General features: G+C 45.6%; 1 protein-coding gene across 13 annotated transcripts in view; it reads right to left on the bottom strand.

Moving 5' to 3' along the window:
• Positions 1-13,411, bottom strand: part of LRCH1 (leucine rich repeats and calponin homology domain containing 1) — a 61,537-nt gene extending 48,126 nt beyond the window's left edge. For 10 of the 13 annotated variants that reach the window (XM_032975063.2, XM_032975070.2, XM_032975068.2 and 7 more), the window contains exon 1: positions 13,021-13,411. In XM_032975063.2, coding sequence (XP_032830954.2) covers positions 13,021-13,354 — 334 coding nt within the window. In that variant the 5' untranslated portion in view covers positions 13,355-13,411. The remainder of the gene's footprint in view (positions 1-13,020) is intronic. The other 3 variants (XM_032975072.2, XM_032975074.2, XM_032975075.2) reach the window with 1 other exon arrangement.
• Between the last annotated feature and the right edge of the window lie 8,089 nt (positions 13,412-21,500).

Below are 21,500 nucleotides of genomic sequence, written 5' to 3'. Positions count from 1 at the left end.
TTGCTGCCATGGTCACGGGCGCGAGCGCGCACGTCAGCGGTGCCAATAGCGGGGTTGGGGGGGGGTATTCAAATCACGCTCGGCGATTCTTCTCCGAAACCCACGCAACTCCCACGCAGGACCAACACCCCCTCCATGCCCAGCTCCCCTCCCTTTTCTTTGGAGGAAACACCGGTCGGTCGCGTTGTGCTGTGCGCGTTGTCAGACAAAGGGCGAACACAATATTTCACCGGTACAGGGCGGTGCGCTCCGACCGAACAGAGCGAGCCATGCTTGCTCTCCGCTGAAATGCGACGTTGAACTCGACATTTTGGTAACCCACTTTTCACATGAAATTTCAATAACAGCTGTTTTCAAGTCACACGGCATCTCGATGCAATCGCATCTCAAGACGTTTTCTAAAAATGCTAAAACTATATGGGAGTAGAAGGTAAAAGAGGTCAGAGTACGAAAACATGGGAGAGGAGAGAGAATAACGTGTCACTGCCTGGGACGAAGAAATCTGGGCCCAACACAAATAACAATTACTCCCCAACCCCCTCCTGGAACATTTAAAAATATATTTGATCGTAGCCATTTGAAATAAAATCGCAAAGTAAATTTTTATTCCGAGAGTAAAGTATTGAACGTGCACACGGGTGTTGCGTAATTATAGGCACTGGCGTTGGCAGTGAGCCAACGTCAAGCCGTAAAGATTCAAAGTAAAAAGGTCTCGGAAATCCCACGAGCAGCAAAAAAAAACCACGCGCGGCGGTGGCGGTTTGTCCTGGAACGTGGCACGGTGTGAATTTTCACTGCTCCTTTCACAGCACGTTTCTGCTTCGCGGCGGAGGCGGCGCAGCAACACATGCGAGGCACTTTTTAAAAACGCAGAGGAAGTGGGCGGGCGGGGACAAAAAATTCGCAGTAACAAAACAAAACCAAAAGAAGGCAACGGCACGGCACGCGGTCGTTATTTTCGCCGAGTGTTCATCACTGGGCTGCCGCGGGCGGATCGGTGTTTGCCGTGACCCTTTAAGGACGGGAGGGCTGGCGGGCCGGCAGGGCTGGTGGCCGGGTGGCCGGGCACCGCACTCATTTCCTCGTCCTGGACGGGAAACGTACCATGGGGCGGGCCAGGGCCGGCCGGTGAGGGCGGTAAGAGGCCCCAGAGGCGATGACATCACCTCTCACAGTGACCCCAGTGCCGGGGGCAATGGCAGTGACAGGAGTTGGCGATTTTTCTTTGCGTTTTGAATGGAAACAAATATTGGCTCTTGTTCACGTGGTTGGCTTGATTCAATTGTCTGTAATGTACAATGTGCATGCAATATATCATACAATTGGATTGAGGTGTATCTGATAATTTTAATAATCTGTCTTCCACTAACATTACATTACACCCCAGGTTTTATGTCGGTAAATGTGGCAGGAAAATCAGCCGATTCAAGAATCTCTTTAAATCAATGGAGGCTGTTTTCTCGAAGGAAGTCTTTCAAACTACTCAGGCTCATCCCCAGACATGCCACGAGACTCCAAAATGTGTTTACTGTGCGTTCTACATCCATGCTTAGTTGTGGTGCATTCAAAGATGACTTTGAATGACAACCATGTTGTCGGTCGATCACATTGTGATTGGATATTATACACTGCTGGCAGTCGAATGTTTATGAAGCTCACTCAAATTTCCTCAGGGAGTATAGCTTTTTGTGTAAACAATTCAATCTACCACTCCTTTTAGTCTAACTCGGAGCAGTTGCTTGAATTGTTGTCAAAATTAAACGCACCAGTTGGTATCACTTGTCCGTCTTCACTTCACGGATCGCCGGAATTCGAGTAAAGCATCGACGACACAACGCAGAGTTGGGATGACCGAGGTGATGCGCGCGTGCACGCTGGCCGGGGCAGTCTCAACCATGGTGTCTGTTGACTTTGTGCTGCCTGCTCTGTCGGCGAGGCGTCTCTACGAACACGTGTTAGGACTCGGCCTCCTCACAGTGGGAGCTGTCTTCGTGATCAAACCAGACAAGAACCACCCGGGTCTTCAATGACACGGCCTTAAAGAGAAGGTATTGCGCCAAGGCAGCCCCGTTGCTTAGGAGGGGTAGGGAGACAGCACCTCTGAGGGATCCTGACACTTGGCCTAAGCAGCCAGGCAATGTGCCACATCACTCGCCCTGAGCTAGTTAAAAATAAGTGGAATAAGAACGTACATTAAGAGCAACACCAAATGACAATCATCACATTGACTGCGGAAGCTAATGAGGGGGACCGGATTAAGCCTGGGCTAACGCCTCGATGGCAGGACTTGTGCGGTGGCTAGGGTTACTTAATTAACAGGCTTGTCATGTTCATCATGGTTAACACAATTGCTATGAAATATTTAAAATGTAACAACGCCGGCTTTGAAGAGGCATCCCAAATAATTGCAGGAGTTCTTAATCAAGCTTCGTTCGCCGGAGATGGCAACAGATGACATTAATGCAAGCTGCTTTGGCAAGCGTCAGCCTCTGCGTGCCAGACTGAGGAAAAAAAACTGGAGGAAAATGTGCCAGTTGTTTTTTAGCCCCACTTAGAAAGATGAGGTCAAAACCCAGCATTCCTCGTGACTGACAAGAGTCACAAGATTTCCCACCGACCAATCACAGATGATCTGTGTGATGCCAAAACAGACAATAATATAAGTTAATAATGTTAACGAAAAAAGGGAAGGTCTGGCAAGTGAAAGAATATGAACAATTGTGACTACGTGTTCACCAATCAAAAATGTGCTACAAAGCTTTTGGGACACACTTTTCCTTAACGTTGATCATAGGCACATTTTGCGATTCTGAATTCTCAAAGATCATGCTCACATTTGGATACGCAAACCACTGCTCAGTTTGAAGAGCAGTTTCGGATTGCGTCATCGAGAAAGCAAGCAGCCATGAAAGCCTTAAACCATTAACCCATAACAACCCTGCCCTCAGCACTGTGGATGAATAACAATGAAGGCTTTGAAGGAATTTAAAAAGGGGGAAACTGCCAAATTCTACAGAGGATAAGCGAAGTGGCAAGACCTCACTGAAAAACCAAGTGATACCTCCTAAGCAGACATTTATTTATAATGCCAGCATTTTATCCTCCAAATTTTAACCGATTGTGTTCCTAAGAGCATTGTTTTATGAAACTGAGTATCCAGTGCAGCCTACCGCGTTAGAAACTAAACAATGTAAAATTTTACCAGGTAAGGCAGACTGAGCTATACAGCTCTTTTTCAGAAGCAACCTGGCCATAAATGATAGCTCAACGGAGTGGCGTATCACTTAAAGCAGCTAAATACTCTAAAAACCGCATGTTTCTAAACATGAATGGCTATCACAGAGCTACCTCCGAGTTCCCTTCAGATGACTTTCTGGTCCACACAGTCAGGGGAACCACTTTCCCAAAGCAGGCTTAAACCATCAACTCACTCATCGATAAACACTTGGGAAACACGGTTTAAATAGCAGGCGTCTGCCCAGATTTCGAACCCAAGAACTCAGCGGTGCCAGATGAAAACTCCGACCCGAGCCACCGAGGGCTTTGTCATGCGATGCCAGTGAAATGTATGGCCGATGCTGACGTAATATATTTCTAAATGGCAATTGTGACTCGGCTGGTCAGGTCCCGTGGGCCCTCTCATTCTTGCTCCTCCCAAGAAATATTGCTGATGCCATTTTCGAATCGAACTCGAGTCAAGAACGCAAATTTCAATTCCACGTTAGGACTCGTGAGAATCGCCCAGCTTTAGTTTCCATCCATGGGTTTTTTTTACTCTCTTACAGGCGTGCGCAGTTTGCAAAGTGAAAGAGGCATCGTTATTTTTAGATGAGCGTTCCAGATCAAAAATGGCGAGTATAATAAGGAGTTTTATTGGTATTTGCATAATTTCAATGATTTAAAATAGGGTCAGCCAGAGACTCAAACTATTTCAAAATGCATAATAGATTTTCTAATTGTTAAAGTATTTTTTATATAAATGGTTTATTAAAAACCAACGTCAATTCACATCACACAGGAAAATATGTTACATTCCTGAAAACAGTGCACTGTATGGAACTGTGCGGTCGGGCACACGGCATTTCGTAAATTAACACAGAAAATATTAAAATCGCTGCGGCATGTTACACAGCATTAATGACGCGCAGTTCTTGGGCACACAGTCATGCAAAGGCAAAACATCTTAAAGTGGCTGGTAAATATAATTCACGATGAGCACATGCGAACAGTCTTCATGCATGAAATTCTGCCCCCCCCCACACCCGTCACCACCTCAAAATGTGAGCAATGCAATAACAATCATGACCGCTGCACACTGCATCCTGCCAGGGCCCTACTTATAAACCCGTGCATCGCCACACTACGCCACTACTGTACGCCCCACCAGTGATTCTGCTCACGTTCTTGACCCATATCCGTCACGTGCAGGAGCACCGATTAGAATCCCGCTGCAGAACCCTGGGCAAAAGCGCCGCTTCATTAATTCCGCAGGAAGAATATACGTGAACGCAGATGATAAGGCGACATTCACTGCAGAATTTAAGAGTGAAACGATTGATAAACGTGCACCGTGCCGATGCGGTGTGACTTGTCCGAACAACAGACGGCATTATTTACACTTTTATAAAACCTGCCAAGTCAAAAGTTAAATTACACAATCCTACAATGAGCAGCATTTGTTGACACAATAGTAAATTGCGCCAAAATAATTGAAAGGTGCAAAGACCTGAGTATTGGTTACATACCAGCACACTGAAAAAGCAATTGTGACTTCATTTTCCATAATTTAATTTCAAACCGCTTATTACACAACAGTGTAACATGCCTCACCTAACAATGTGCTGGGTTTGAAAACCTATTTCAATGTCTTTATCTGTACTGAGCGTAATGGTTCTACATAAAGTGTCTATGTAAAAGCACTTAATGTCCAGTTTTTTTAAAACCTTTTGACCACTGCTCCTGTGCGCAGAGTACATGACCTTATTCTTGTAGTATCTTATCGTTGCAGGAACAATAAAAAAAAACCCATTCACAGCAGTTTCAATTCATTTTATGGGAGGTCACAACCATATTGGTTTGGTTCTAACAGTGTGTGTGGATTGATGGCTGACAAAAGAACTTGCATACAACCATTACCTACTTGAAAGTACAATTATATTCTAAGCTGACAAAACAACGACCAATGTGTGGCCTTTTGAAAACCACGCGGGAGGAGGCGAGCCGTCTTAAAACAGGAACTTCTCTTCTTTTGGAAATACGGACTCAAATGCCATTTGTATGACATAAGCCAACGAGCGCGAAGACACAAATATCGTTTTTAAGAAATGCTGCATAGCATTTCGATTCAAAAAACAGGAGTTCAAATTCCTGTCAGCAGATACAAAGGCAAAGTTTCCCGGTATAGCATTGACAGACTTATGGGGCGAGTGCTGTTGGCAAGCACCTATCAAGGCCGGCACGGCAAAGAGGTTGTGTGTGGCCAGCACCACGACCTTTGTCTCTCCTCAGTTGCGATATTTACACACCATACAAAGTACTCATTTGCGGCAAAGTCGACCTAAGCGAGGCCCAGGACTGGTTTAGATAATCGTCACTGGTGTTGGTCACGAGCGGGAATCGAACTCGTTTTTCCGGGTTTGTAGCAGTGCGCCAACTGCTTCCAACAGATACACACACAAGCCCTGACATTATCCGCGTATTCAATTGTTTTTCCTTGCAAGATGGTACTAAGCAAAGACAAGGCAGGAACTATAAGTGTGATAATCAAATAAACATTTCAGTACAGGATATTGTCCAAATAAAGAAACAAAAACGAGACAGACTCAAACTAGGAATTTATACACAAAGCTAATATGGCGAAGACCGCCTTGCATAAATAGAGCATCATACAACCACGATTCTGAAAATACAGTGCGGATGATAAAAAACTACACAACTAACTTGAATTTTTCATGACCTGTCAACGACGATAGAAAACGCCTGCAGGTCTGCATCAGCAGTGCCCAAGGGACGACTCAATCGCCTGCCAGGTTCACACGTGAGCGAGCACGTGCGCAGCATTCAAAACCGATTTCTCCACCGACGGCGGCGGCAGTGGCGCACGGGCGAGGAGCAGAACGAGCGAAAAAATCACGAGGCATGTGTTTTTGAAAACATCTTTTAAAAGAACTGGACGCTGGCTGCCATTTTAAGAGGAAACCCGGGTTGACCTTGCGCATCCTAAGCGGTGAAAACACGGCCGCCGTGAAAGCATTTATATCCTCATCAATTTGGCCTAGGCACACATGCCCAGCTGCGCTTGACATCCTTGCTCTGCCAGCGGCGAAAAGTATAGTCAATGCCACACCAGGCACGAGGCTGCGTCGTGCAGATTTAACTTTGCGGCAATGGACTTTCAGAATCTGACATTTTATTTGTCCTGGAGGAAATCTGATGAGCTATAAAACTATTTTTCATAGATGTCCAGTAGAAGAGATAATTTTCAACAGTTAAAGACTGATAATGTGTTTTTTCGATATTTCCCTTAATTACCGTATATTGCAAATGAGTGGTTGGTGGTGTCATTCCATGAGATTGAGAAATTCCCTATTGGTACAAGTGTAGTAAGTTGTGCATCATAACCTCTGTGTTAGAGAACAGACTCTGGAAGATGACATAACATAAGTACGTCTAAGACCCCTTTAATACCCTCTTATCCCCTTTCAGTGATGCACCAATTCAAATGCTCTGCTTACAGAGGTATTCCTCAATGGTGAGCTAGAAATAACCTGAATTATGTCACTCCAGTTAAATTCTGGTGCTTTATGGAACGGTATGGTGACCACGTTAAGATCAGAAACTCTAAGAACTACACTTACAAACCAGGTTTAATCACTCGTACCTGCCAAGATTAAAACCGGAGACCTCAGCAGTGCTGCCTCCCTGAATTCCATCAGCTAGTTTATCTCAACGCTACTTCGTAGCAATAGAATCTTCAACAGCGGAGCTGATGGAACTGCCGTAACCGTCGCTTCGTATGACAAATGGCAATGCAGTGAACACTGCAGATTGTCCGACACGTACTCAGTATGCACACTACGTACGGGCAGAAAAACGCATGGCCTTTTCCGTTAACCTCATGAATTCCATCGTGACCAATCCGTATTATTTTTTCGACACGAACCTTTGTCGATCGCTAACATAACACATCATAGGTACAAATAACATCTCTTGATAGCACGCTCGAAACGCTTTCTTAATGCAAAACCGCCTCCATTCAATGTCATTAGCTTTTCCAATGAAAGCAGTAAGTGCAAAATGCGTTTCAGAAAGTGCTAAATAACAGTGCTTCCTTTGCACGCTCGAGCTGCAGTTGCAAGCACAACCGCAGTTTCCACACTTCCCTGTGTCTGCTTTTGTGTGATAACTGTACGCCGATGTCTCCATAGCCACGTATGAATTGGCGATCATAACACTGTAAATGCGCTTGCCAAGTGCGGATCAGCTGACAGCAGGCGACCGAGGTTGGATTTCTAAGCTGCACTGTCATGTGGTGAGCAATAGATTCTACTCGATTCAGGCCCAACGGTCAGTGTCTCTTTGTTAAGTTAAAGACCACTGAATGTATACGAAAATGCACTTTTGTCAATCCACTGCTGGATGAGGGCCTCCCCACACAATGTGCTGTTTTGGGGGTTGTTTGACCACACTTCGCCATGCTGGTCAATGCGGGTTTGTGAATACGGACAGTATAGATGTGAAAGCATAGAAGTACAGTGCAGTGCAACAATGATATTTACAGAACTGCCCTCTGCGGATGACCACGCAGCACAGCAGCTACGACAACCAGGCATGCGTGGCGTTCGCCTATCCATGTTCAACCCCGCTGAGCTTCCGAGATCTGCCGATATCGGGCGCATTCAGGTTGACATGGTCATAAGCTGGAGACTCAATATTAAAATTGATTACGTAATCAAAATGTATGCAAATTACACGCGAACATTGCATTTTGACTCACGGTTAACGAAACCATACAAATGAGAGAGCGATATAGTGGGGGGAAACAATAAAATACAAGATGGCAAGAACTAGGCAAAGAAAAATAAATCGAATCAAATACTCGAATGGTGAAAATTAATTGAAACGTTTAGTACGATGGGGGTTGGGGTTAATCATTACAACACCGAATGGATATGCATTACCACCTTAAACAAAATGTCTACTGCTCACATGCTCCTATAATCTGACTTTGGTTTCCTGGAGAATTGATCCCACAAGATTTTATACGAGCAAGTGTGTCTTGCCTGCCCAAAATAGTGCGCTGCTCATCTCACAATGCCCTGTTCTCAAAAAGAAACCTCACGGAGGTAATTATTGCTACTGACGTCGCACGCACAGAATCACCCTTCCCCGGTGTCTGCCATGTTAATGTTTCACCTGTCGAGAGAGCAAAATCATCACCCTGCAATGAATCAATGCACGAGGAGTCAAACACTAACCACTATTTGATTAAACTCGGCTTAATGACTTCTGGGTCAGCATTTCATTACTGCTAGAAAGAATGTAAATTTTAAAAACCATTCTAAAATCGCATGTGAAAATATATACCTGTGAATTAAGAGTTTGGCAAATGAACTAAATGAAGGTAATTTGTTTTTTTATATCCAGTGTCAATATACGCCTTGGAATGTTTGCTAAGTATGTAACTTGTTTATCACTGCCATGTGACATTAATTCATAACTTTGCTGCGAGCATGAATGGAAGACATTTATTTTTTAAATACTGAAATTAAAACCCAGCGGTAAACAATTCATAGCGCATTTGATTTGAAAGGAACGTCAGCACACAGACCCATGACAGATGGGTAATATTCTCACACGAGAACCAGCAACTTAAACGTAAAGCAATGCACGCAATCAGCAAATCAACTCGATACACGTTCTGACGCTAAGATTAAAATCTTACCAGATGCAATCTACTCGTGTCTAGACCATCTATTACACTACAGCTGGTATTGTGTGAAATGTGATAACGCCCACTAATCCATTGTCAAACAAGTGACGTTTACACACTGGAAATGACGAAGGCCGATGCAACGTCCTTTCAGTGCTTTCCAAAACCTTGAATTCGATCGTGAAATGCAACATACCTCAAGTAGTAGGTAGTACCTAAAGTAGAAAATGTTTCATTAGGTGAAAAGTGAGCAAAGCGAACGTAGTTGCAATTATACTTAGATAAATCATGAGCAGTGCACGGATCTGGGAACAAACACAAATAAGACTTCCTATCATCCGTTAAGGAAGAGAATATAGAATGTGGTCTTGGGCAAGACAAATCGCTAGAAGGGATGATGGCCAATAGACAAGCCTGCTGATGACATTGCAGCCAACCGTGCGGATGCATCGGATTGGAAGGCCATCGCAAACAAGGAGAGAGTGATGGATCGGCTCATGTGCTGGAGTTTGAGGGATTTTGGCATCAAAGGACCATTATGGATGGTGATGGTGTGCAGATGTCTTTATCTAGCGGTGGAGAGATCATGGATGATGGGCATATGCACATGTCTGAATTCATGTTGCAGAGTACGTGTAAGAATTACATTTCCTGTAGTGGTACTGCAACAGATGACATTTGTAGACATCTCAGACATATAAAGTAGTCAAGTCAAGCACAAACGAGTGTAAGGCATATTTCCCAGAAGTGCATGTTTTAAATGATAAAATGAATTAAATCAGAATATAGGAATCTGATGAGCTATGAAGCTCTTTTTCACAGATGGTCTGCAAAAGACACAAGAGCTTTCAATAGCCGCCTTACTGATCAGTTTAACATGTAGGCTAACTATCTGGAGATCTAAACCACTTGGTGAGAATTTAACAGCTGGTGTCAGACAACTCTCTACCAAGCAGGGTGGAACCTTCACTCCTGGCCCAGAACTCCTGGTCGAGACGAGCACCTCCTTTGGTTCATGTGAAGTTGGGAAACGTTGGCTTGTGAATATTAGTACTGCATTATTAAATAGCACCATCACACGTGGCAACATAAGTCTTATAGCTGTAACCAGGAAGGGTAACTTTTGATGGATGGGACACATGCACTGGATTAAGGAGAACAGGTTACCACCAAGGCAGGCATTGGATTGGAGTGGTGTCCAGGGCACCAACTGGCAGAGCAGATATAAACGCAGAGGTGGTGTGTTTGGTTCTACCACAAGGTGATGGTGGTGGCAGCATGCGTATTGCCTCCAATAACTTATTTAGCTTATTCGGGGAAGTACCCACACAGCTCTGTAGAAACGAAGTCATAAGAAGTGTTTTTAATTAACAAACCAGACAACTGCTCACAGCCAGAAAAAAAGCACAAAGACATGCCATGGAACAGAGGAGGCCAACTCCGCGAGACAACGCATTACTCAAAGGGGCCGTCTCGATGGACAATGTGCCCTTCAAAGTGGCACAGACACTGCACCCACGGCGGAGTGGCCTCTGGATGAAGCAGCGTCCCCGTCCTCCCCCTCGCCATACACATTGGCAAGCAACACAGCACCCGCCGCTGTGGCAGCGTTCGCTCGCCGCTTGCCACACCGCCAACGCTCGGCTCTGAAAATTCGATTAAGCAGCGAGCTAGATGTGACAGTCACGGCGAGCACAATTGCCGCATTATTTGCGTCGCTGCTCAGTCGCGCCCTTTAACACAAGAGCCGCTCCTTGTGAGCTCGACTCTTTCCTCCCTCTGCTGCTCGCAAACTCGAGTCGTGTGTGTGTGTGCCGTCTGTGTGTGCGTCGGTCGGCACTGCGGCATAACGGGACGAACGGAACCCATCACCAAAAAATAAAATCGGCCAAAAAACTGAAAATTCCACACACGCGATGCAATGGGGTAGGAGAGGCGAATCCGTTTTGGTGGCGCAGCATACTAGTCTATCAAACGCTAATCCGATATGCTAATTCACGGGCCACTACTATTATTACAACAACTTGCCGCCCTACCACTGACACGAACTCTTCAAACAACGAGACAACAGCCACCGATTCGAGCCTTCTCAATGACCCCCCCCCCCACCACCTATAAACCAACTCACCAACCAGCCATGAGTACACATTGTCTTACTCCAACTAACCATGCAGCTACGAGCCCTTACACTGACTCTGACACTACTCGTAAACCTAACCAACTAGCCAAAGAGATGCAAGGGACTAAGAGCCCTCCCCAATGACCCCAACGCGATTCAACCAGACACACGCAATAGCCCACACACTGACCCCGACGAGAAGGCGGCATTACGGGGTTTCAGTTTTGGTGTTGACAGCGTCCTGGCTGGGAGGAGAACCCCCCAGCCACCCACCCCCATGACATCAGCTGTCTCGCACTTAGCCGTGCCATGGGATAGATATTCCCACGGCATGAATTACAATACAATCATAGATTTAGAAAGTGTATCGACGCGACTACGTCTCAATATGATATACGGCAGCAAATGTGTGTGTGTGTGTGGGGGGGGTGATCATTGCAAGTGAGAATCGAGGACACTTTCAAGAGATGCCTTGAGCCTGGCCAGTGAGTCCCATGAGATTATAAACCACCAACCGGCACCGACTTGGGCTGTGAGGTATGGTCCAACAAACACGCATGAGCAACACGGCGTGGTGAAGGCCTTCAAGCATCGGTGGAATGATAATATGGCTGTAGCAAACAGGAGTTAAGACTGCCCGAGGTGGTGTGTGCGACATTGATTTGTGACATTTGAGTGATGGCTCGATTGTCCCGCACGCCGCTAGGTGTTTGTAGAGTTGAAAGTGATAGAGGAAGTGGGGTGGACGTTGAGGCGGACGGATTGTCCGTTAGGAATGAGATGTTAGTTAGGGTTTCATAGGGTCGGTCATGGGCCTGGTCAGGGTCACGGGTGCGGGTCGGGGTCTCAGCGCAGTCATTGCTAGGGGTTGCCATACAGAACCATGGATAGGGGTTGCCATACAGAACCATGGATAGGGGTTTCCATACAGAACCATGGATAGGGGTTGACATACAGAACCATGGTTAGGGGTTGCCATACAGAACCATGGATAGGGGTTGACATACAGAACCATGGTTAGGGGTTGACATACAGAACCATGGTTAGGGGTTGCCATACAGAACCATGGATAGGGGTTGACATACAGAACCATGGTTAGGGGTTGCCATACAGAACCATGGATAGGGGTTGACATACAGAACCATGGTTAGGGGTTGCCATACAGAACCATGGATAGGGGTTGACATACAGAACCATGGTTAGGGGTTGCCATACAGAACCATGGATAGGGGTTGACATACAGAACCATGGATAGGGGTTTCCATACAGAACCATGGATAGGGATTGACATACAGAACCATGGTTAGGGGTTGCCATACAGAACCATGGATAGGGGTTGACATACAGAACCATGGTTAGGGGTTGACATACAGAACCATGGTTAGGGGTTGCCATACAGAACCATGGATAGGGGTTGACATACAGAACCATGGTTAGGGGTTGCCATACAGAACCATGGATAGGGGTTGCCATACAGAACCATGGTTAGGGGTTGCCATACAGAACCATGGATAGGGGTTGACATACAGAACCATGGTTAGGGGTTGCCATACAGAACCATGGATAGGGGTTGACATACAGAACCATGGATAGGGGTTGCCATACAGAACCATGGATAGGGGTTGCCATACAGAACCATGGTTAGGGGTTGCCATACAGAACCATGGATAGGGGTTGCCATACAGAACCATGGATAGGGGTTGCCATACAGAACCATGGATAGAAGGTGCCATACAGTCGTGGGTAGGAGTTTCCATACAGAGTCATGCGTTGCCATACAGAGTCATGGGTAGGGTCTGCCATACAGTCATGGGTAGGAGTTTCCATACAGAGTTATGGGTAGGGGTTGCCATAGAGTCGCGGGTAGGGTTTAGATCACGAGCGGTAGTGGTGAAGTTCAGGTGAAATGAGACGAGGCCATCAGGTCAGTCCACGGGGGGGAGAGGAGGGGAGGGAGGTGCGCACTGACCGGCTTGCGTGGTGTCCGAGAGGTCGAAGTCGATGACGGTGGAGCGGGGGAACTCCTTGAGCTTCCTGCCGCTGAGGTTGAGCGCGGCGGAGAAGAAGGCGTCCTCGAGGGCGCGCTCCACGGTGCGGTGCAGGCCCTGCGACAGCGACGACTGCTGTTGTTGCTGCTGCTGTAGCTGCTGCTGCTGGTGGTGGTGATGGTGGAGCTGCTGCTGTTGTTGCGAGTGGTGGTGGTGGTGTTGTTGTTGCTGATGGTGGTGGTGGTGGCTGTGGTTGCCCTGTGGGGTGGCGTGAGGCGGGAGCTGGGCCGACATCGCTGCCGCCGCAGCCGCCATTTCGTCTCCTGCTCGGGGTTGGGCCGCGCCGCACTGCGCATGCGCGCGGCGCGGGCCCGCGGGCCCCGCTTAAAGCGGCAGAGGCCGGGTGGCTGACAGTGCCCTGGATAGCAGCAGCAGGGCGACGTTTCGGGTAGTGGCCCTCCTTCATAGCACAGTGGCCTTGCATGGAAACATAAAATAGAGCGACGTTTCGGGTAGCGGCCCTCCTTCATAGCACAGTGGCCTTGCATGGAAACATGAAATAGAGCGACGTTTCGGGTAGTGGCCCTACATGGAAACATAAAATAGAGCGACGTTTCGGGTAGTGGCCCTCCTTCATAGCACAGTGGCCTTGCATGGAAACAAAATAGAGCGACGTTTCGGGTAGTGGCCCTCCTTCATAGCACAGTGGCCTTGCATGGAAACAAAATAGAACGACGTTTCGGGTAGTGGCCCTCCTTCATAGCACAGTGGCCTTGCATGGAAACATAAAATAGAGCGACGTTTCGGGTAGTGGCACCTCCTTCATAGCACAGTGGCCTTGCATGGAAACACAAAATAGAGCGACGTTTTGGGTAGTGGCCCTCCTTCATAGCACAGTGGCCTTGCATGGAAACACAAAATATAGCGACGTTTCGGGTAGTGGCCCTCCTTCATAGCACAGTGGCCTTGCATGGAAACACAAAATATAGTGACGTTTCGGGTAGTGGCCCTCCTTCATAGCACAGTGGCCTTGCATGTAAACATAAAATAGAGCGACGTTTCGGGTAGTGGCCCTCCATAGCACAGTGGCCTTGCATGGAAACATAAAATAGAGCGACGTTTCGGGTAGTGGCCCTCCTTCATAGTACAGTGGCCTTGCATGTAAACAAAATTGAGCGACAAATTTTGATTTAAAGCTTTCGTGACTGCAGTAATTCATATTCTTAGTTCTTTCGGTAAAGTCACGTTGAACACAAACGGTCGTCATCAGGTGTGTCGACACACCTGATGACGACCGTTTGTGTTATGGTCGAAACGTGAGAATTTTTATTGTTTTATATATATTTTATTTCGATTTAAAGCTTTCGTGACTGCAATGATTCATCTTCTTTGGTTCTTTCGGTAAAGTCACGTAGAATGAGAATAAAATAATAAATTGATAAAATAAAATAACACAATAATATTCTCACGACGTTTCGGCCACAACACAAGCGGCCTTCATCAGGTAAAGGGACGAGACTGTCTGGTAGGACAACACTCCAGCGCTGTCCTACCAGACAGTCTCGTCCCTTCACCTGATGAAGGCCGCTTGTGTTGTGGCCGAAACGTCGTGAGAATATTATTGTGTTATTTTATTTTATCAATTTATTATTTTATTCTCATTCTACGTGACTTTACCGAAAGAACCAAAGAAGATATTTTTTATTATTTTATTGTTTCCCTTCAACGTGACTTTACCGAAAGAACTAAGAATAAAAATTGAGCGACGTTTCGAGTAGTGGCCCTTCTTCATAGCATCGTGGCCTTGCAAGAAAATATAAAATAGAGCGACGTTTTGGGTAGTGGCCCTTCTTCATAGCATCGTGGCCTTGCAAGAAAATATAAAATAGAGCGACGTTTCGGGTAGTGGCCCTTCTTCATAGCATCGTGGCCTTGCAAGAAAATATAAAATAGAGCGACGTTTCAGGTAGTGGCCCTCCTTCATAGCACTGTGGCCTTGCAGGAAAACACATACAATAGAGCGACGTTTTGGGGAATGGTCCTTCAGACGACGTTTCGGGGACCGACCCCTGTGTCACACGAACACATCGTCAATAACGCTTGCCTGTTTACCAAAAAGGCTTTCGAGACCAGTTTCATCCATGGGAGTTTTTTTGGGTTATATGGCGTAAATATATAAATGTGTCGTTAAACCCACCACCACCCGACACAGCCAACTAATAAGGGTTGTCACGTAAACATAACGTGCCAATTCGTCACTAGTACAGCACACCGGTTGTGTGTTGGAGAGCCAAGCCACAACATTTACAATCTTGAGTACGACGTTTCGCAAGTAATTACAACTAGCTTCATCGGGCGACAGCCAGATTTGTGGAGAAATCCTGTTTCAACGCTGGCCTACAGCTCTACTGTTATACCAGTTATAGCCACAGAGCCGTAGTTATAAGTAGAAATGTATTATCACAGTTTTAGTCAGTTATAGCTACAGATCTACTGTTATAACTATACACAGCTACAGTTATAATTGATATGACCCCCATCCTGTTATAATGGTACTGCATCTGTTACAACACACTATATCACTATCAGATCTGGTATGTTATAATCTAGTTTATAACATACCTATTCTTGGTTCTTTCGGTAAAGTCACGTAGAAGGGAAACAATAAAATAATACAAATATAAAACAATAAAATTCTCACGACGTTTCGACTGCAACACAAGCAATCATCATCAGGTGTGAAAACCACAACAAGAAAATAAAAAAATGAATTTGAATGTTTTTTTTCAAATTTGAATGTTTTTTATTTTCTTGTGGTTTTCACACCTGATGATGATTGCTTGTGTTGCAGTCGAAACATCGTGAGAATTTTATTGTTTTATATTTTTTATTAATTTATTGTTTACATTCTACGTGACTTTACCGAAAGAACCAAGAATATGAATCCCTGCAGCCACGAAAGCTTTAAATCAAAATATAACATACCTGTTAACCCTTTATCAGTGCCCTACCTTATTACAGACCAACTCAGACCTTATTGGTCACCCCGTGCCCTTATACATCTCAACGTCCATCCTAAAAGTGCCATCACAAGGAAGACATACAAACAAATAGACACAACAAAAATTCTGCTCGTATTGAAACGGCTGTACGCCGTATGGACCTGAAAATGTAATTTCCCTGTACAGGACTACGGGGTTAAACCGTGTGGGCTGACAGCGATGCGATTAGAGCCCTAGTTATCACGGCAGTCCTGATAATAACACCGCTCCAGTTATAACGACAGTAACTTGTGTATGCAGCCCTTTAGTCAATCCACTGCTGGATGAGGCCCCCCGCCCCACTCCCTCCTGAGGCCGTACGGGAGGTGAAGGTTCCATGCCAATGTTCTTTGGTTCTTTCGTTAAAGTCACGTAGAATGAGAATAAAATAATACATTGATAAAATAAAATAACACAATAATATTCTCACGACGTTTCGGCCACAACACAAGCGGCCTTCATCAGGTGAAGGGGACGAGACTGTCTGGAGGACAGACAGACGAGACTGTCTGGAGGACAGACAGACGAGACTGTCTGGAGGACAGACAGACGAGACTGTCTGGAGGACAGACAGACGAGACTGTCTGGAGGACAGACAGTCTCGTCCCCTTCACCTGATGAAGGCCGCTTGTGTTGTGGCCGAAACGTCGTGAGAATATTATTGTGTTATTTTATTTTATCAATTTATTATTTTATTCTCATTCTACGTGACTTTAACGAAAGAACCAAAGAAGATGAATCCTTGCAGTCACGAAAGCTTTAAATCGAAATTCCATGCCAATGCTTCACCACGTTGGCCAGTGCGGGCTTTGAACATTGCTGCACTGCCCTCTGCTGCCCGCCACGAATGAACACAGTTGTGGTACATCATGGGGCCTCTTCTGCCAGTGCCAAAATATGATAATGGGTTTACCCTTTTTCTGGAAATAACGAAAGCTGTCTGGTGTGGACCAATCAGTTTCAAAGACAATGCCATATATTTTCAGAGTATGTTTTTTGTTTGCATTCTGACCACAAGTATTGTGGTTAATGCAGACATGATTCCTTATAAAAGGTTTCAGTTTGGTGTTTTAACATCTTAACACAGCTGTTTTGTTGCCAGAAAAAAAGGGGAAAACCTATTCTCACAGTTATGGTACTTTTTAAATGGGCTAGAAATTACAATTGGTCTCGGTGAGCGTGCTGTATCATTTATAAATGTCAGTTAAATCTGATCAGGTGGGCAGTAGGTCGACTCAGCCTCAAATGAGTACCTGGCGGGGTGTGTATACATCGATACCGGGGATACAAAGGCGGCCGGGCGGCGTGGTGTTGGCCACCCACCCCCAGCACTTGCCCCAACAGTCTGGTGATGCTATACGGGGGATCTTTGTCTTTGGTGGGCAGCAGAGGGCAGTGCCACCCCCCAGTGTTCCTGCGCTGCGTCTTCTTGGCCGACATACTTCACCAGTGTGGTGAAGTATGGCCCATTTAACCAGTGTGGTGAAGTATGGTCGCCAAGTAGCCCTCTTAAATGCGCACGGCGTGGAAAGGCGCTCATGTCGCTTACGTCTTTTTGATCGTGTCGTTCGTTGCTGGCCGTTTAACGTTTGTGGCCTTTTTGATCGGCGTTTGTGGAACATTGATAATATACTCATAATAAAAAAAATGTCTAACAAATACTTTGAATGCACTGCCCTTGTCCCTTTCCAAATGGCCGTGATGGCCCCTTGCTCGATTTGAAGAAACGTGGGACGAAGAATTATCGTTGTGTCTCTGCCAACGTTGGCAGTGATGCTCGTTTTGTTGGGCATTATGGGCAGCGCTCTGCAACTGGGTTGAATAGAACAACTTTGAGAAGAAACAAAACTCTTCTGCATAGCCGTCAACCCACACGGTATTCTTGTACGGGGAAATTTGAGTTTTCAGGTCAATACGGGCAACACATTTTTGGTTGTTATCTATGTGTGTGTGTTTCCCCCTTGTGATGGGACTTTGTAGGATGAACGTTGAGATGTATAAGGGCACGGGGTGACCAATGAGGTCTGGATTGGTCTGTAATAAGTGAAACAATGCTTCTGGAAAGCGTTAACCGGTACAAAATCCCTGCGTGTGCATGGTTAGTCTTACTCGTACGCAGTGGAAATTACCGTATTCTCCAGATAAGACGCACGTTCCTTCCCCCTATAATGCGCTATATTATCGTACCTTTATCGCGTTTTACACAATAGTTTTCCGCTTTACCCCGATTACTTTTTTTTAATTTTCCAAAGTTATACTTGTTTTTCTCTCTCTCAAAATAACCTCCATGTCTTACTTCCCTGAGCATCTCTTAATCGGGATACTACGGTAAACAAAGCAGCCGATCGGTCGCCGTATCGTCACATCGCGGCATCCCGAGGACGCGGACAGACGCAGCGATCTTGCTGTGACTGTTCCACCTGAAGACGGGCGCATGTGTTGCCTGCGAAACGTCGTGATTTAATTGTTTTCTTTTATTTCTATTTATTTTATTTTACCTACGTGACTTTACCGAAAAAAACAAAGAGTATAGACGCGATTTGTCACGCAAGGTATCGTTACGCAGCGCACGATCTATCGCGGCATCAATTCTAGATTTGAAGCTTTCGTGACTGCAAGGATCCATACTCTTTGGTTCTATTCGGTAAAGTCACGTAGGAAAAAAATAAAACAACAAAAATCACGACGTTTCGGCCACAACACAAGCGGCCTTCATCAGGTGAAGGGACCAGCCTGTCTCGAAGACTGCGCTGGAGTGAAACAGAGCCAAGCTCAGACTGCAACCTTTAAGCTGTGTGAGAGGGATTAAGGTGCCTCGACAAAGGAATTAGCGTAAAAAATAGCATTTGATTGGCGGACTTAGCATGAAGAAAGGTGTAGCACACGGCAGTGCACCTTTAAGCTGTGTGAGAGGGATTAAGGTGCCTTGACAAAGGAATTAGCGTAAAAATTAGCATTTGATTGGCGGACTTATCATGACGAAAGGTGTAGCACAGTGATCGGCACCGGCAGTGCACCAGCCTGTGCTGCGAAAGTTTGGGGTACCACTACTTGAAAAAATATATGGTACCAATGAAAATTAGTTTAATGTTTAGTTCGATTTAAAACATCTTTCCAATGGTTGCTTAATTTGAAACCATCTTCTCGGTTGAAATTGTGTCTGTGTTTGTAGATCTGAATTGCCTCGTGAACAAATCTCTGATAAAAACCTGTGAGTTTGCAAAGAACCTTGGTATCGGAGAAAATTATATCGTGATCACCCACAGCGTTGTAACAGTGATCAGCCACGGCAGAAGAAATTCGTTCTGTCGTGTTTCAAATCTGATTTGTGCTCGCGAATTCGGTCAGAGACATGTTGCTTCGTCTCCCCGATATAGCAATCACCGCAGGTACAACTCAATTTGTAAACCCCGGGGTACTGTAAGTCAGGAATGACATCCTTCACGGATGGAATCAGATCACGAATTTTATGTACTGTATTGAACCGGACCGCCATCAAATTCACCATGGAAGTGGAGAAAAATGGCAAGCTACCATTCTTGGATGTTGTTTGAGAGGAGACCTGATGGCTCATTGGGGCATTCTGTCTACAGGAAACCCACCCACACAGATTCCTACTTGAAGCCTGATTCCCACCACCACCCAGCCCAAAATAATTCTCTCATCAAAACTTTATACCATAGGGCTCATTGCATTTCGGACCAACACCACCTGACCAGTGAATTGAAACATGTACACCTGGCCCTCAAAAGGAATGGATACTCTGACCGTACCATCCGCCAAACAACCACTTGATACTCCGGTCAAAACCATCACACTACCATATATAGCAGGCGTTACTAAAAAGATTTCCAAAATTCTAAACAAACACAAGATCCAGGTCCGGTTCAATACAGTACATAAAACTCGTGATCTGATCCCATCCGTGAAGGATGTCATTCCTGACTTACAGTACCCCGGGGTTTACAAATTGAGTTGTACCTGCGGTGATTGCTATATCGGGGAGACGAAGCGACATGTCTCTGACCGAATTCGCGAGCACAAATCAGATTTGAAACACGGCAGAACGAATTCTTCTGCCGTGGCTGATCACTGTTACAACGCTGTGGGTGATCACGATATAATTTTCTCCGATACCAAGGTTCTATGCAAACCCACAGGTATTTATCAGAGATTTGTTCACAAGGCAATTCAGATCTACAAACACAGACACAATTTCAACCGAGAAGATGGTTTCAAATTAAGCAACCATTGGAAAGATGTTCTAAATCGAACTAAACATTAAACTAATTTTCATTGGTACAGTATATTTTTTCAATTAGTGGTACCCCAAACTTTCGCAGCACAGGCTGGTGCACTCACTGTGCTACACCTTTCATCATGATAAGTCCGCAAATCAAATGCTATTTTTTACGCTAATTCCTTTGTCAAGGCACCTTAATCCCTCTCACAAAGGTGCACTGCCGCGTGCTACACCTTTCATCATGTTAAGTCTGCTAATCAAATGCTAATTTTTTATGCTAATTCCTTTGTCGAGGCACCTTAATTCCTCTCACACAGCTTAAAGGTCGCAGTCTGAGCTTGGCTCTGTTTCACTCCAGCGCAGTCTTCGAGACAGCCTGGTCCCTTCACCTGATGAAGGCCGCTTGTGTTGTGGCCGAAACGTCGTGATTTTTGTTGTTTTATTTTTTACCTACGTGACTTTACCGAATAGAACCAAAGAGTATCGCGGCATCGTTACGCAGCGCACGATATATCGCGGTATCGTTACGCAGCGCACGATATATCGCGGTGTCGTTACACAGCGCACGATATATCGCGGTATCGTTACACAGCGCACGATATATCGCGGTGTCGTTACGCAGCGCACGATATATCGCGGTATCGTTACACAGCGCACGATATATCGCGGTGTCGTTACACAGCGCACGATATATCGCGGTGTCGTTACGCAGCGCACGATATATCGCGGTGTCGTTACGCAGCGCACGATATATCGCGGTGTCGTTACGCAGCGCACGATATATCACGGTATCGTTACGCAGCGCACGATATATCGCGGTGTCGTTAGACAGCGCACGATCTATTGCGGTGTCGTTACGCAGCGCACGATCTATCGCGGTGTTGTTACGCAGCGCACGATCGATCGCGGTTTCGTTACGCAGCGCACGATGTATCGCGGTATCGTTACGCAGCGCGCGATATATCGCGGTGTCGTCCTAGCGGGCGGGTATCGTATCGCATAAAATCAAAAACATACTCATTGTTTTTTTTCGGTAAAGTCACGTAGAAAATTATATTAATAAATCATTATTATTTTAATATAATTTTCTACATACGTGACTTTACCCCAAAAAAAACAATGAGTATAGTGATTTATGCAGTCACGAAAAGCTTACATTCTATAGCAAAAAACATTG

Source organism: Petromyzon marinus, chromosome 55 (genome assembly GCF_048934315.1).
Source record: "Petromyzon marinus isolate PM22_M1 ecotype Great Lakes invasive population chromosome 55, UKy_Petmar_22M1.pri1.0, whole genome shotgun sequence".
NCBI lineage: Eukaryota > Metazoa > Chordata > Hyperoartia > Petromyzontiformes > Petromyzontidae > Petromyzon > Petromyzon marinus.
Note: the sequence above shows the minus strand (reverse complement) of the source record. Positions and strands in the feature narration are given on the sequence as shown.